The sequence below is a fragment of the Coccinella septempunctata genome, chromosome 1 (genome assembly GCF_907165205.1).
Source record: "Coccinella septempunctata chromosome 1, icCocSept1.1, whole genome shotgun sequence".
Classification (NCBI taxonomy): domain Eukaryota; kingdom Metazoa; phylum Arthropoda; class Insecta; order Coleoptera; family Coccinellidae; genus Coccinella; species Coccinella septempunctata.
In genome coordinates, this window is record NC_058189.1 from 57,786,838 (window position 1) to 57,801,111 (window position 14,274).

The following is a 14,274-nucleotide window of genomic DNA, read 5'->3' on the forward strand; positions in this document are numbered from 1 at the left end:
AGGAGTGACCTATGGAGTTATCCTTGAGTGTTCTGTGGAGTAATCACAGGAACTCTATGGGAACCATAGAGTTCAATGTTGTAGGGATTGTAGCATTTCAATGTTTATCTATGGTTATTTGTCATGATAGGTTAGAAGCGTGAATTTCTTGAATGACAATTTTTTTCAACAGAGCTGACAGAGCATGTGTGTCAGTATTTATTTGAGCTGCTTGTGTAAAAATTATAAGTTGATGAAGTAGAAGATTATTCATTACATACAATTCTTTTGAAATATTTCGTGTTATTATTGTCATTCTAATTTTTCCAAATGTCTAAGGTGAGCTGAAAAATATCTTTTCAAAACCATGGTGGTTTTGAATATCAGTAATGTGGCAAATTCAAGAATATAATTTCATATATATTTAGTTATTTGTCAATTTCTCACATCTAGATTATATGTTGAACCAATTTCTTGCAGTCCAATCATTTGTGGAATTATTTGCTAAATTATGAAGACAACATCATCAAAGAAAACTCAAAGAATTGAAAACAAGAAGAAAAAAATGGCCGCATTATGGGAAATCTCCAAATTGAATGAATATGATCGTGCTTTTAAAAAGAAACAAAAGTTGGATACTGTAGCTACTGAAATAAATTCTACTGATACAGTGGTTGAACCAAAAACTAAACGTCTCAGAACAGATACGTAAGTATTTCTAAATGTACTCATCAGAGATTCAGAACTTTGAAATACATCAAAAAATGTCCAATTCATCAAGCTGTGATTGATATTATAAGATTTTTTTATCAACCATAAGAAGATAAGATACTGTGTAACTTAGTGAGAAAAAACATGCCTTAATTATCTATTTTTTCAACATTGAAAGGGCAGTACTGCATTATTATGAATAAGACAGAGTTATACAACTTTTGTGTTTGTGATACTAATTAAGATTCCATATTTCAGAGAAAATTTATACAACCCTCCATTAATTGGTGAAATTGGACCATCTGGTAAAGTTAAATTATCAGGTGAAGAGTTTCTAGCCCTAAAGAAAAAGCTGAGAGAGCATACTACAAAAATGAGGCAGCATCCAAATTTCCGTTTACGTGAAATCGGGGATAATGCCTCACTGAAAACTGAAACTGAAAGCAGAATACCCTTATTTCTTTCCGATGTGCAGCATTTAATTCTCTACTCACAAATCGGAGTACATGCTCCCTATTCCCCAGCTAGATGGTGTTGTTTGGAAAAGTACAATCGACTTTTGAATACAAACATTTTAGTTGTTGAAAATCTCTCTATGTACCATTTCAGTTCATATGAAAGTAGTTTTGAATTCTTGTCTTCTAAATTTCAACATAAATTAGAAGTGTTGTCCCCATTCTCATATAGGGGAGATATTATCAAAGAAATCTCCATGGTACCAATTACAAGTAAGTAAATTTTCCAATAATCTAGAAGATTTTTGAATTAGCTTTCACCGAGTATCGAAAGATTTATGTATGGTGTGAATTAGCAGCTTATTGCTCGATGTCTCAGTAAAACTTTAAGCTACAGCCATTCTTGTCTTTCATATATACATATATGCTCTTTTATTTCACCTATTTTAGGTACTCAAATGAAAAAATTCATTAATGAATATGGTACATTAGAATCTGCAGTAATGAAAAGCGAAGACTTATTTGACACTGTGAGAAACTTATTCCCCATTGAAGAAGACATTTCAAACTCAGAAAACAACAGTGAACTTCCCCCTTCAGACAAGTTTCCAAGAACACAGTTACTTTTATCAGGTTGGGAACTTGTCGAAGAAAACTTTCCCCTTCCAATTAAAGGTAAGAAGAATGTTTTATTGAAAGAATGAACTTGGTCTTTAGAAAAATAGAATAATATTATTCCTCAAGCATATTATGATGGCTATTATTCATGCAGATGAATAATACCCATATTATGAAAGTTGGATACTGTTCTTCATCCATAATTGTGAAACAATTATTTCTAAAATATCTCATGTCCTCTTAAATATCTATATTCACTTTAATACCTTGTTACTCACTTCTGACCTTTCAATATAGCAATATTTCTGTGTTGAGAGCCTCAGTCTTTGGTTGTTACTGGGAAGTTTGATAGACCACTGAATAATGGCTCATAAATCTCAAGTTCCTAATAAATGTTTCATAGGTAACCAGTGAATAATGGCCTATTAATCTCTAGTGATATGTGAATTGTTAGGTGATTCATCAATAACTCAAAAATTGTTTTGAGTTCAATACGCATCTGCTACATTGCTATATTTCAGGTTTGATGGAACATAAATATGATGGCTATGTTTTGACCAAAGATAAGTATTTGGAGGTCACTCCCTTCAGTCCAATGTTCGGTGTGGATTGTGAAATGTGCAAGACATCTACCGGCGAATTAGAACTCACCAGAGTATCCATAGTGGATGAGAAATTAAATGTTTTCTATGAAACTTTAGTTAAGCCCCACAATAAAATAGTCGATTATCTAACAAGGTATTCGGGTATAACTCCAAAGTTAATGAAAAATGTCACCACCCGCCTAAAGGACGTCCAAGAAATATTGAGGAAGAAATTGCCAGCTAATGCCATTTTGGTTGGGCAATCATTGAGCAACGATTTACATGCTCTGAAAATGATGCATCCATATATAATTGATACTAGGTGAGTCCCCTTTTTTCCATGTAAAATTTGTATGGACAAATGGAAATGGAAATCTCATTAAGTGGATATGTTACTAAAATTCACTCATTTTATTTTCTGTTGAAATATAGCATGCTTTTGTTCCACAGTATTATATTCAACATAACTGGAGATCGGACAAGGAAGACTAGACTTCAAACGTTGGCAAGGGAATTTTTATCTGAAAAAATTCAAGAGAGTAGAAAAGGGCATTGTTCAACAGAAGACAGTAGCGCAAGTTTGAAACTCGCCCAGTTGAAACTAAGGAAATCGATCACATTTGGAGATGCTGTTTTAGGCGGTATAGAGAATGAATTTCGCTGCTATCCGGAATTAGGTAATCGTAATTATGCAACAAGTATGCTGAAGCAAGTTACACGAATGGAGAAATCTGCGTCTTTGACAGCTTTAGAAGATGTGTGTGCCAAATATAAATACTATGTGGATAAGGGTTCAGAGACTAAACAAGATTCCAAAATCAAGTTTTACTCTGAAAATTCGAACAAAGATGTTGTGAAAAAATTTTGTGGATCTCTTCTGCAACAGTCGTTGAATATTGCTCATATTAGAATACCAGAAACTCAATTAGATACGAAGAATGCAACACAGACTATAAGAACGGTGGATCAGTGGATTCAAGACGTGTACAATCACACAGCCGCTCCTGGTTTATGTATTGTGATATTCGGGGGTCAAAAAGAAGGAGGTAATGCCTGCTGTTTCATTCAAGTGAGGGGTAACTGTTGAGTGTTCAAACTCTTATATGATGTATAAATTGTAATGAAGAATAATGTTACATGATTAAATTAATTTTTGTATGTTTATTGTACTTTTTATTATTGTGTACAACTAGAAGGTATTCAATTTGTCTATTGCTCCCATCATTACTACAAAATATGAAAATTCATTACAAAAAATTGGAATCATTAAATCTGAACACTGGACCTTAATTTATACAATGATGAACGACTAATTGAAAGTGCTTTAAGAGGTTTTTGTTGGTATATTAAATTTATTCAGATCACAGTATGTGTTCCCACAATAATCTAGAAGAAATTGAATTGATTTTGTTGTCTTGATTATGAAGGGTCCTGAATTTTTGTCACGCGAGGAAATGTTTGATAGAATCTCCTTTACACAAATATTGTATTCAACTTAACTGAATCAGTTACCTACCTTTAATGCCTGTTGATAAATTTCATTTTCTTTATGTATTTCCATATATTTAGATGAAAACAGAAACCTCAGCAGATGAAGAAAAATCTTGATGAATTAATTAACGTACTGCAATGACAAATACATTATTTTCAGGATGTGAAAATAATCACTTGGGAGCTTCAGCATGAACAGTTTTGTTGGCAAGCAAAATTGTCAACCTTATTGTTTAAAAACATTTTCCTTGTTTGATTTTGTAACCTGAGTTGAGATTAAAACATTCTCTTATCAAATGGGTTATTTCTTCCTTCATAGATGTAGGTAATAATTATTTTCAAATAATTAGATTTTGGAGTATTTCCAACCCAGAAAATAACTTGGCTGGCCTCTCATCAAACAACTAATTAAATTGTGTTCTGTGTTGGTCTTCATTTAGTATTTAATGAAATGGAAAAGGAGAGTAATTCATCATATTTATTTAGTAAATTGGTGGACTAATATAATTTCTACATAAATATACCTAAGATACATAGAAATGTTATTTCTTCAATTAATAAATCGATTTTAGATCTAAGACAAATGAGTTCACTCCTAAAAGTAATCTCAGTTATGAAAGTTCTTAATGGTGAAATATAAACAAACTCATCAATTCACATCAATCCGAAATCCCAATTGCTTTCATAACTGATCATGAAAGTTTTAATTTAAAGGAAGTAAGTTTCTAAAAAATATAAAGCCTTACATAAATTATTAATATGCTTCACCTTCTTCATATTCATCGTCATACTGACGACTTCCATTTGCATTATCTGGATGATACTTTTCTTCATCTTCTTCATATTTCACTTGTACCTGATGATCATATGTGGGGTACTCAGGGTAGTCTGAAAAAAACGAAAATATTTTGATAAGCAATCTGAAGTGAAAGATAATAAATATTGTTGTTCCCCAATGGTAATGTAATTTACAAATAAGAGAAATTGAACAGACGCAACCACTTAAAAAATATCAACTGTAGACACAAATTTTTGGATATTTGATTTTTTTACTGTGAATAAATCATTTTTCTCGAAATCTGTAAAATGTAAAACTTTTTTTATGAAGGAGTTACATGAATTAATTCAGTACCCTCAACTTTTGAGATTGCGTAGCATTTATTGAAAATTGTTTCTCTGTCTTGCAATTATGAATACATATCGGAATATCCACAAAGAATAGACAAAGCACATGATTTCCCTGAGTTTACATACAGAAAAATTATAGAATCATTTTTCCGTGAACAACACAGGATGGAATAGACGATTCTGAAAACCAGTTTTGTACGATCCGCTTATAAATTATTTCTTTCATGCAGAATGCAGTTGTTGAGCATCATACTTGACATAAGACGAAAGTTATTAATTGTGAGAAGCCTATACTGCTACCTAATCTAAGCTTAATGATTAGCAGCCCTGTGAACTTCTGCATTGCTTCTTTTGCTACTCTTACAGCCTCAAATCAATGATGTGAAGCAGGTTTATTGAAGAAAATAGCGATGATAATAATCATCAAACCAAAATACTTTGATGAGCAATCTAAAGTAAAGGATAATAAATATTGCTATTCCCCAATGGGAGAACCTATAACAACATGTAATTTACAAATAAGAGAAATTCAACTGACTCAACCACCTAAAAAACATCAACTGTAGACACAAATTTTCGGTTATTTTCTTATTTCAAGTATTGTATTTTTATTACTGTGAATAAATAATTTTTTTCAAAATCTGTAGAAATTTTTTTTATGAAGGGGTCACATGAATTAATTCAGTATCCCCAACTTTTCACATGCAGGTTAAATGCTAAAATAAAGCATAGCAATTATAGAAAATTGTTTCTCTGTCTTGCAATTATGAATACATATCGGAATATCCACAAAGAATAGACAAAGACATGATTTCCCTGAGTTTACATACAGAAAAATTATAGAAACATTTTTCCATGAACAACACAGGGTGGAATAGGCGATTTTGAAAACCAGTTTAGTACGATCCGGTTATAAATTGTTCTTTTCATGCAGAATGCAGATGTTGAGCATCATACTTGACATAAGAGGAAAGTTATTAATTGTGAGAAGCCTATACTGCTACTTAATCTAAGCTTAATGATTAGCAGCCCTGTGAACTTCTGCATTGCATCTTTTGATACTCTTACAGCCTTCAATCAATTATGAGAAACAGGTTTATTGAAGAAAGTATTGATGATAATAATCATCAAACCAAAATATTTTGATGAGCAATCTGAAGTAAAGGATAATAAATATTGTTATTCCCCCAATGGGAGAACCTATAACAACATGTAATTTACAAATAAGAGAAATTCAACTGACTCAACCACCTAAAAAACATCAACTATAGACACAAATTTTCGGTTATTTTCTCTTTTCAAGTATTGTATTTTTTATTACTGGGAATAAATCATTTTTTTCAAAATCTGTAAACAGTAAAACTTCTGTTAATGAAGGGGTCGCAGAAATTAAATCAGTATCCTCAACTTTTGAAATGCAGTTTAAATGCTATAATAACGCATAGCAGTTATTGAAAATTGTTTCTCTGTCTTGCAATTATGAATACATATCGGAATATCCACAAAGAATAGACAAAGCACATGATTTCCCTGAGTTTACATACAGAAAAATTATAGAAACATTTTTCCGTGAACAACACAGGATGGAATAGACGATCTTGAAAACCAGTTTTGTACGAACTGGTTATAAATTATTTTGTTCATGTAAAACATTGATGTTGAGCATCATACTAGACATAAGACGAAAGTTATTAATTGTGAGAAGCCTATACTGCTACTTAATCTAAGCTTAATGATTAGCAGCCCTGTGAACTTCTGCATTGCTTCTTTTGCTACTCCTACAGCCCTGAATCAATAATGTGAAACAGGTTTATTGAAGAAAATAGCGATGATAATAATCGTCACAAAATCAATTTCTCATATAATGATGATTATTGAGTTATTTCATCAACATTTTTCAAACAGTGGAACAAAAAGGTTTTTTCGATGCAAAAAAAGGATGATCTGAGGTTGGTGTTACTTACCATCAATAGGTTCTTCCTTGACCTTTATTTCACCTCCATCATCGGTTTTTATGTATTCTAACCTCTCTCCCCTGTCTCTTTCGCGTTTCTCCCTCCTGTCACGTTTCCTGTCGCGATCCTTATCTCTAGACTTAGACCTTCTTCTTTTCCTCTCGCGGTCACGATCCCTTTCACGTTCTTTTTCTCTAGGTCTCTCGAAACTCTCATCGAATTCTTCTCTTACGCGCTCTTTGCTGCGTCTTCTCTTTTCTCTGCAGAGAAAAATAATATATCAGAATAAAGGAAAAATCTAATTAAAATAAAAATTTTTGTTGAAGTTTACATCTTCGAATGCCTGATAATGGTTACCTTATCAAAATGATTGTATCCAGTCATAAGAGTAAATTTTTCAAGCGGAGCAGAACTTCGTTTATATAATGTGAATTTTTAATATTTGAGGTCAATGGTATACACTTCAGTGATTTGAAATGAAAATGAACCTGTTCCAGCATTTTTTAGAAAATAGTCAACAACGATGACATGAATTTTGTTAGTTACTTTATTCACTCTATCGCAAATTTCGTTTAGTTTTTTCCGTCAACATAATATTAGTGCTCTCAATATTAATATTTAAATTACCTTCTGGGCGAACGGGATCTACTTCTCCTCCTCCTTTCTCTGGAGCGAGACCGCCTTCTGTCAAACGAGGATATTCTTTCCCGATCTCTCTCCCTCACACCCCTTTCCTCCCTCTCTCTTTCAAGCCTATACCTTTCCCTTTCACGCTCGTTGTCTTCACGTCCAGAATGTTTGATGTTTACATCGGGACCTCCACGTCTTGTTCCTCCGAGTCCGCCACCTTAAAAAACACTAGGGGTGAAATCGGAAAACAATACAAAATAATCATGAATTAAATCAGCACGAATTTCACATTTTGGTTTACTATGCCAAATATCTGTTATTGTTACAAATTGTAATTCCAAAATGAATTAACGGTCAAAACTCACCTAATCTCCTGGGCAACCATCCTTTTACTGTCCTAGCCCTTTCAACATCCACTAAAACCCTACGACCATCTATTTTCTTACCGTCTGCATGTTTATAAGCAGCTGGAAAATACAATGTATCCGATCACGGGAACAATCAATGTAAGGAAATAAAATCCCATATATTCATTTGGAACTTCAAAATGCAAAGTTTTCTCGAGTCATTCTGTATTGATAATGATATAATCTTTATTTATTCATGAATATATGGGATTTTCAGATTGAATAAGCTGTCGTTGAGTGTTCAAATTTTTGATTTCCAAAACACGGTGTGCGGATATGTAGCGCGATCAAACAGTTCAATCACGGATTAATTTTGGTCTGGAAAACATGTAATAATAGGTATAAATGAAATATACCTACCCAGTTACTTACGTAATTAAACATCAAAAGTGAAAAAGACGTAACTGATTTATAAAAAGCATCTCGAACAGCAGTGGGGTCTCCTTTATGAGAATTACCTGGTGCGCAATTACTTACGGAGCGCAAATACCCAAATTAAATTCTATGTCATTTCATGAAATACAATTTTAAATTGCAAAAGAAGAATTGTTGGAAAAATTTGGAAAATTTACTTAAACAAGTTTATAACCCCAACAGACAATGATTATATTTGTATGTAGGGTTCTTACCACACATACAAACCTATCTAGCCAGCAAAAAGCAGAACTTTGGGGATAAACGGCACTAGTTGCCAGCAGCTCATACTGTATAAAATAGAAAAAAAATTAATTTCAGAGATTGTGTCCAATGTTGAAACAAAAACTTTCTCATCGCCGGCTACAGTGACTAGTAATCTATTAAAAAGACCACTTTAAAGCCCACCCTAATAAAACACGTAGTGATTCAAGTCGATTGAACTACCAACGGCCCGTAACAAAGTCAAATCATTAAAGTGGCCCTCTTGACGATTGTTTCCAATGCATGTCCTATACTTACAATGCATATCTCGTTCATGTTCGTATTCGATAAAAGCATACCCTCTAGGTTTCCCATTGACACTGTTATGGATAAGGAATATCTGAAAAAAGAATCCGAAACCACATTAAATACAAAGATAGAAGAGAGTTGACGAATAATGTTCAATATACATTTCAAAACATTTTTGGAATGATACTGATGAAAAATAATAATCAGATTTCAACAGCTATAATATGAACAGAAAGAAAAAAAAATGCTAGGTCATGCTATCTGATTCGAGAAGTGAAATGTGGATGCAGAGTGCCAAGCACTTTTCATTTTAGAGATGTTCTTTTTTTTATGACTAATTGTGGTAGGTTTGTGCTGCTCTGTGCCATTGAAATTCTTTCTTTATTCCATTTGGTTCACAAGATATATAGAATGGCAATATTATTATTTGATTGGCCATCCTTTCGGGAACTGAGACCATGCAGATCTTTTGTTCTCTACCCTACTCATTCATAGGAACCCAAGGAGGTCGCCAATGGTGTTGATAAAACCGACAACATCCCTAGGAGCCTTAGCCGTTACCTCGTGAGCATCCAGGACCGGTTTCCCCATATGAATGGTTCTTAGGCCAGCCAGCTCGGGACACTTGCATACCATGTGTTCAGCTGTTTCTGCTTCTGATCCATAGAGCCTACAAATTTCATTTGCTGACTTTCCCATATGGTACAAATGATATTTGTACTAACAGTGCCCCATCAGCAGTCCCACCATCACCTGAAGCTCAGCTCATTACAGCTTCAGCAGTTTTTTGGTGATCGGTGAAATCATAACCAATTTCTTTGACTGAGTAAATCCAGGAGTGATTCTCCAGAGGGTTATTCTGTTGTTCAACTCCCATTGTTGGACCACTGCCTTATATATCCACAGAAAGGTTCTGGTCCAGCAGGTGTTAACCTTGATGCGCTTTTTACAAGTTCATCAACTTTTTCATTTCCTTCAACACCACAATACCCTGGTACCCATAGCAGTCACTTTATTGCCCCCAAGTCAGCAGAGATGCCTGGCAGTGTGATTCCAGTTACCTCAGCATGGCCTTGCTGTCCGTAGTGATATAGATAAACTATCAGATTATCAGCAGGTTTCGATTCAACTACTTAAGCGAATTCATGTTTGATTGGGCAGTGATAATGGATAATTTTATAAGCCTACAGAAGTATGATATAGTGAAACTGTTGCTCTGCTTTGCAATTATGAATACATTTCAGATTATTCACAAAGAATTAACAGAGTACATAATTTTCCTGAGTTTACATACAGAAAAATTTTGAGTCAATTTTTTTCTGTGAACAACGCAGGATGGGTTACATTTTGTTTTGGACAAGATTACACCCATGAAGTTCTGTTTGAATGAAGAAATCACTATGGATAATTAATGAGAAATGTCTTACCTTCTTGATTGGTCCATAAACTTCAAACTCCCTTCGTAGTTTGGATTCTGAGGTATCATAGTTCTGAATAAAAATAATTGAATATAAAACAACACTGTACAATTAGCAATAAGGCAATCTAATCAGCAGGTTTATATTAAAAAAAATACATATTATAATTATTTTAATTACAAATTCGACTGATAATTTTAATCAACTTCAAATGTTTGAAAATTGTGACCACAGCACATATTCTTAGTATATAACTACATATTGAAATCAAGGAAGGAAAGTCATGACAAGAGCACTAAAAAGTATATAATATAAATGTATATGCAATACTTACTATTCTTGCTATGAAAAGGGTTTTGAAGGGATCAGCTGTTGAATTTTGTACATTATTTGGATCCCAAACAGCAATTTCTTGCTCTAATTTATAAGCAACCTGTTCAGCTCTTTCACGCCTTCGTCTTTCTAATCTTTCTTCTCTGGTCTCAACTCTGGTTGGCGGTGGTGTATCTTTGGGATCCTAGAAAAATTCATATTAGCTTTAAATTTGAACAAACCTTAACCAAAACGTAGTGTTAGTGTTGTAGGAAACAAAGGAATATAGGAAATAGGAATGTGTTGAATTCTTAGATCCAAGGAATATCACATAAGCGAATATTAAATGTGGTTGAATAAAACTATCAAAAATACAATTTCCTCGCCAAAATTAGAAATATTTTATTATTCAACTAAGATTATTTTCCTAATCAGCCGCCATTTGTAATTGGGCTTAGTTTGCAAGGTGCCAAATATTTTCAAGATGCCGCGGAAAACTTACCTCGAATAAATTGAGAAACTGTCCGACGCCTAAATATCCCCTGTTTTTCTTCTCATGTGGTAATTTGGCTGCGGGAGGAATATAAGGAATGGGATCTCGTGGAGCAAACAAGGCTAATAAGTTTGGTGGCAAATACTGAGTCATTATAAATATTTTATAAATAACGAATTATCCAATAAAAGATTTCTGATTACATCAAAACTTCATATTGCTTGAACCTTAATTATAAAACAGAAATTTTTTTCATATCAACTACTCGCAGCAACCATTATGGTCACTCAAGTCAAGCCAACAGCTAGCCAAAGAAGCAAACCATAGAAAAAGAACAGAATCAGAGCAGAGAGCATAGAAATACAGATTACATTCATTGAACTAGAGAACTTTCTTTAGTTCAATGATTACATTACATTTGATTCAAAAAGCAAAGATTAGATCTTTGTTAAAAAGAATAAGAACAGCAATCGTTACTAGCACAATAATTTGGTCTATGACTAGCAAAGATTCCTCTTTGGTACTAGATTTTAAAATTCGCGGCACTAAAATTCTAACCTATGTAGTTTTGCACGGACTGATTCACAATAAAATAAACAGAGATGAAAAATTTTCAGTGATAGATATAAGATATAATGATGAAAATATTAGTATTGTTTATATTCGAGAACCATAACAAATGTACTTGAACAAGAAACTTTCATACCCAGATTTGTTTTGAAAAATGGAAGAAAACACTCAACCGTGTGATACATGTGGTGGTATAAATTTCGAATTGGTTTTTGGTTTCTACCATTGTTCGGAATGTCAGACTCGGAGACAAGACATACAGGAGCTTGAGGAGGATGAGCATGATCAAAAATTACAAGGAATATTGAGCACCAAAACTGCTATCAAACAAGAAACCAAAATCTTGGAAAAAGTTAAATTAACAACCTGGGAATGCTATAATTATGTAATCAAAGGAATGACGGAAGAACTACTGATTTTAGGAGCTGATCTGCTGCTCAGAAGTGTAGTGAAAAAACTATGGTTTAAGTATTTATTGAAACTGGAAGTGATTAACTCTGAAAAACCTAAGCTACAAGCTGTCAACACAAAAATCGATGCAGAAATTGTTTATGGCATAAATCGAAAGAGAAAAAAGAAGAGAAAGTCATGTAAATCAAGTAATGCTGATTTGAGTTCATTTGGCTCGGTTAGTTCTATGAGGGAGTACTCGAAAAAAAAGAGACTTCTATTCAATTCTCAACATGATTACTCACTATCCAAGTCTGTTGATAATTCTATTTTGGATGAAACTGTGGAAAGTTTGAAAAATCAATCTCAAAAATCAAGCCACTCATCCTTCCCATTAAAGTTCAATAAATATGCTAAAAAGGAGTTGAGGAGAAGACAGTCTAAAAGACACCTAAAAAAGCATTCTGAAGATTTTGAAAATAATCTGTCATGTCATCGGAATTCTTATAGTGAAGCATCAAAAAAGTATCAAAATAGTTCTCATTTGCTCTCAATTAATAAAATATATTCCATTCTTTATTTGGGCTTGCTACTGACAAAGTCAAAAATTCAATTAGCTGATATGCTTCGTTTCATAAGAGAAGGACATCTGAGTTTCAATAGTTTCAAGCATTTTTTTCCAGAAGAGGTGAGTGACAATTTTCTAACTCAAACAGCCCCAAGAAAATCTTGCCTCACAAGTGCTAGTTTAAGAGAATCCACATTACACATGGCAAAATTTTTGGATGTTCTAGCTTATCTAGAAGTCCAAAACTTGGCTCTGTTAATAGAGAGATTTTGCAGCGAGTTGAATTTACCTCGTATCATTGAAATAAGAGCTTTGAATTCTTTGGTTATCACTTTGCCAAAAATGAAAATTGATGAGAATACAAAAGTAATTCCCAATTATGAAGGAAGAGCTTTGAGTTTCATTCTTTTCCAGTTGAAAGTTTTTTTTTCAATTGATGGAAAAACTGAAAAATACCTTTCTGAGAATGCTTCTACTTTGAATAATGCTGATATGGAATTGAACATGTTTGATTTTATGAAATGGTTGCAATATATAGATTATCGCAAGCATGCCTTGAAAACAAATCATTTTCCTACTGAATTTTCTGAGAACAAGAAGTTCAAAAATTCTGGAGCGTTTGTCAAGTTTTTAATCAATAAAAATCCAGAGTATGAAAAAGATGACATTGATAATAAAACAAGTGTAAAAGGTCAAGATTGTAGACAACTCTTGATAAAACTCAAAGATCGTCAATCAAATATAGAAGATGCAATTTATTTCAAACCATCATTTACTCCTTCTAAGGATTATGTTAAAACTTTACTAGATGATTATTGTATCCATGGTGAGGAAGAAAAAAATATTCTGAAGAGGAGTTTTCAGGACTGTAACTTGGACTTCATATTAAATCCTTCAAAATACATCAATTTACTAGGAAAAGGAAAAAAAGTTGAAATAAAGTTAGGGGGTATTAATGAAAACATCAAGCAACATAAACTAATTAACATGGATACAGAACGTTCTAAAAAATTGAGAGAAGATAGAAAATTCAGTGTTGTACAGCTTCGAACCACTCAGAAACAGACTTTGGAGAAGAAAAAGTCATCTTCAAATTTGACTACCACAAAGGATGACTATATCAAAAAATTTCAGGAATACCACAGATTCTCATTAAGGTCGGAAGAAATAGAAAATCAATTGGGTTTTAGTGGTGGAAAATCAGGAAAAAAAAAATATGTGCACTTGGTTCCTTATGAGTGCTATTGGGTGAATACTCATTTTAATTTGGGACTTTTATCAAAAGATACTTTTGAAGAGCATTTGGGTACATATCCATATAATTTTCAATTTGTTTTGAAAGAGATGGCTCGGATAGGTGAACAGACAGAACAAGAATTATTAGAGGAATTTACATTGACTGAAATATATTTGTTGTATGGAGAATCCTACCAAACTATTGGAAATGATAATATTGATACTATTCATAATGATGTCTTGATGAAGAAAATTGTTTCAAAAGCGGTCAACCATTGGTAATTGCAGGTGATTCTTTACATTTTAATATAATGTAATACCCAATATTTGATTGTATAATTTAATTTTTTACATGACTCATTAAATATACTTCTTTTTTTAATTGTATAATTCTTGAACTGT

At 32.9% G+C, this 14,274-nt stretch overlaps 3 protein-coding genes across 3 annotated transcripts; 2 read left to right on the plus strand and 1 right to left on the minus strand.

Annotated features, from left to right (window-relative positions):
- Positions 1-143: 143 nt before the first annotated feature.
- Positions 144-3,511, plus strand: LOC123308674 (RNA exonuclease 5). Its single transcript, XM_044891443.1, has 6 exons — positions 144-318; positions 460-687; positions 949-1,418; positions 1,596-1,820; positions 2,285-2,669; positions 2,798-3,511. Exons 2-6 carry the CDS (start codon positions 491-493, stop codon positions 3,432-3,434), a joined length of 1,914 nt encoding a protein of 637 aa, XP_044747378.1. The 5' UTR covers positions 144-318; positions 460-490; the 3' UTR covers positions 3,435-3,511.
- Positions 3,512-4,298: 787 nt separating this feature from the next.
- On the minus strand, positions 4,299-11,424 carry LOC123308681 (U1 small nuclear ribonucleoprotein 70 kDa). The gene is made up of 8 exons (XM_044891452.1): positions 11,118-11,424; positions 10,638-10,820; positions 10,313-10,375; positions 8,895-8,976; positions 7,917-8,018; positions 7,549-7,768; positions 6,931-7,181; positions 4,299-4,726 (listed from the first exon to the last, which is right to left on the minus strand). Exons 1-8 carry the CDS (start codon positions 11,259-11,261, stop codon positions 4,593-4,595), a joined length of 1,179 nt encoding a protein of 392 aa, XP_044747387.1. The 5' UTR covers positions 11,262-11,424; the 3' UTR covers positions 4,299-4,592.
- A 261-nt stretch (positions 11,425-11,685) lies between these two features.
- LOC123312968 (TATA box-binding protein-associated factor RNA polymerase I subunit B) lies at positions 11,686-14,254 on the plus strand. The gene has a single exon (XM_044897610.1). It carries the CDS (start codon positions 11,833-11,835, stop codon positions 14,152-14,154), a length of 2,322 nt encoding a protein of 773 aa, XP_044753545.1. The 5' UTR covers positions 11,686-11,832; the 3' UTR covers positions 14,155-14,254.
- Positions 14,255-14,274: the final 20 nt, after the last annotated feature.

Excerpts from the sequence above, each read along its gene's own strand:
- LOC123308681 (XM_044891452.1), bottom strand. The coding sequence starts at position 11,261 with ATGACTCAGTATTTGCCACCAAACTTATTAGCCTTGTTTGCTCCACGA. Across the intron at positions 7,769-7,916 it reads ATGGTTGCCCAGGAGATTAG|GTGGCGGACTCGGAGGAACA; the intron begins GTGAGTTTTGAC and ends GTGTTTTTTAAG. Across the intron at positions 7,182-7,548 it reads AGATCCCGTTCGCCCAGAAG|AGAAAAGAGAAGACGCAGCA; the intron begins GTAATTTAAATA and ends TTTTCTCTGCAG.
- LOC123312968 (XM_044897610.1), top strand. The coding sequence starts at position 11,833 with ATGGAAGAAAACACTCAACCGTGTGATACATGTGGTGGTATAAATTTC.
- LOC123308674 (XM_044891443.1), top strand. The coding sequence starts at position 491 with ATGAAGACAACATCATCAAAGAAAACTCAAAGAATTGAAAACAAGAAG. Across the intron at positions 1,419-1,595 it reads CTCCATGGTACCAATTACAA|GTACTCAAATGAAAAAATTC; the intron begins GTAAGTAAATTT and ends CACCTATTTTAG. Across the intron at positions 2,670-2,797 it reads CCATATATAATTGATACTAG|TATTATATTCAACATAACTG; the intron begins GTGAGTCCCCTT and ends TTTGTTCCACAG.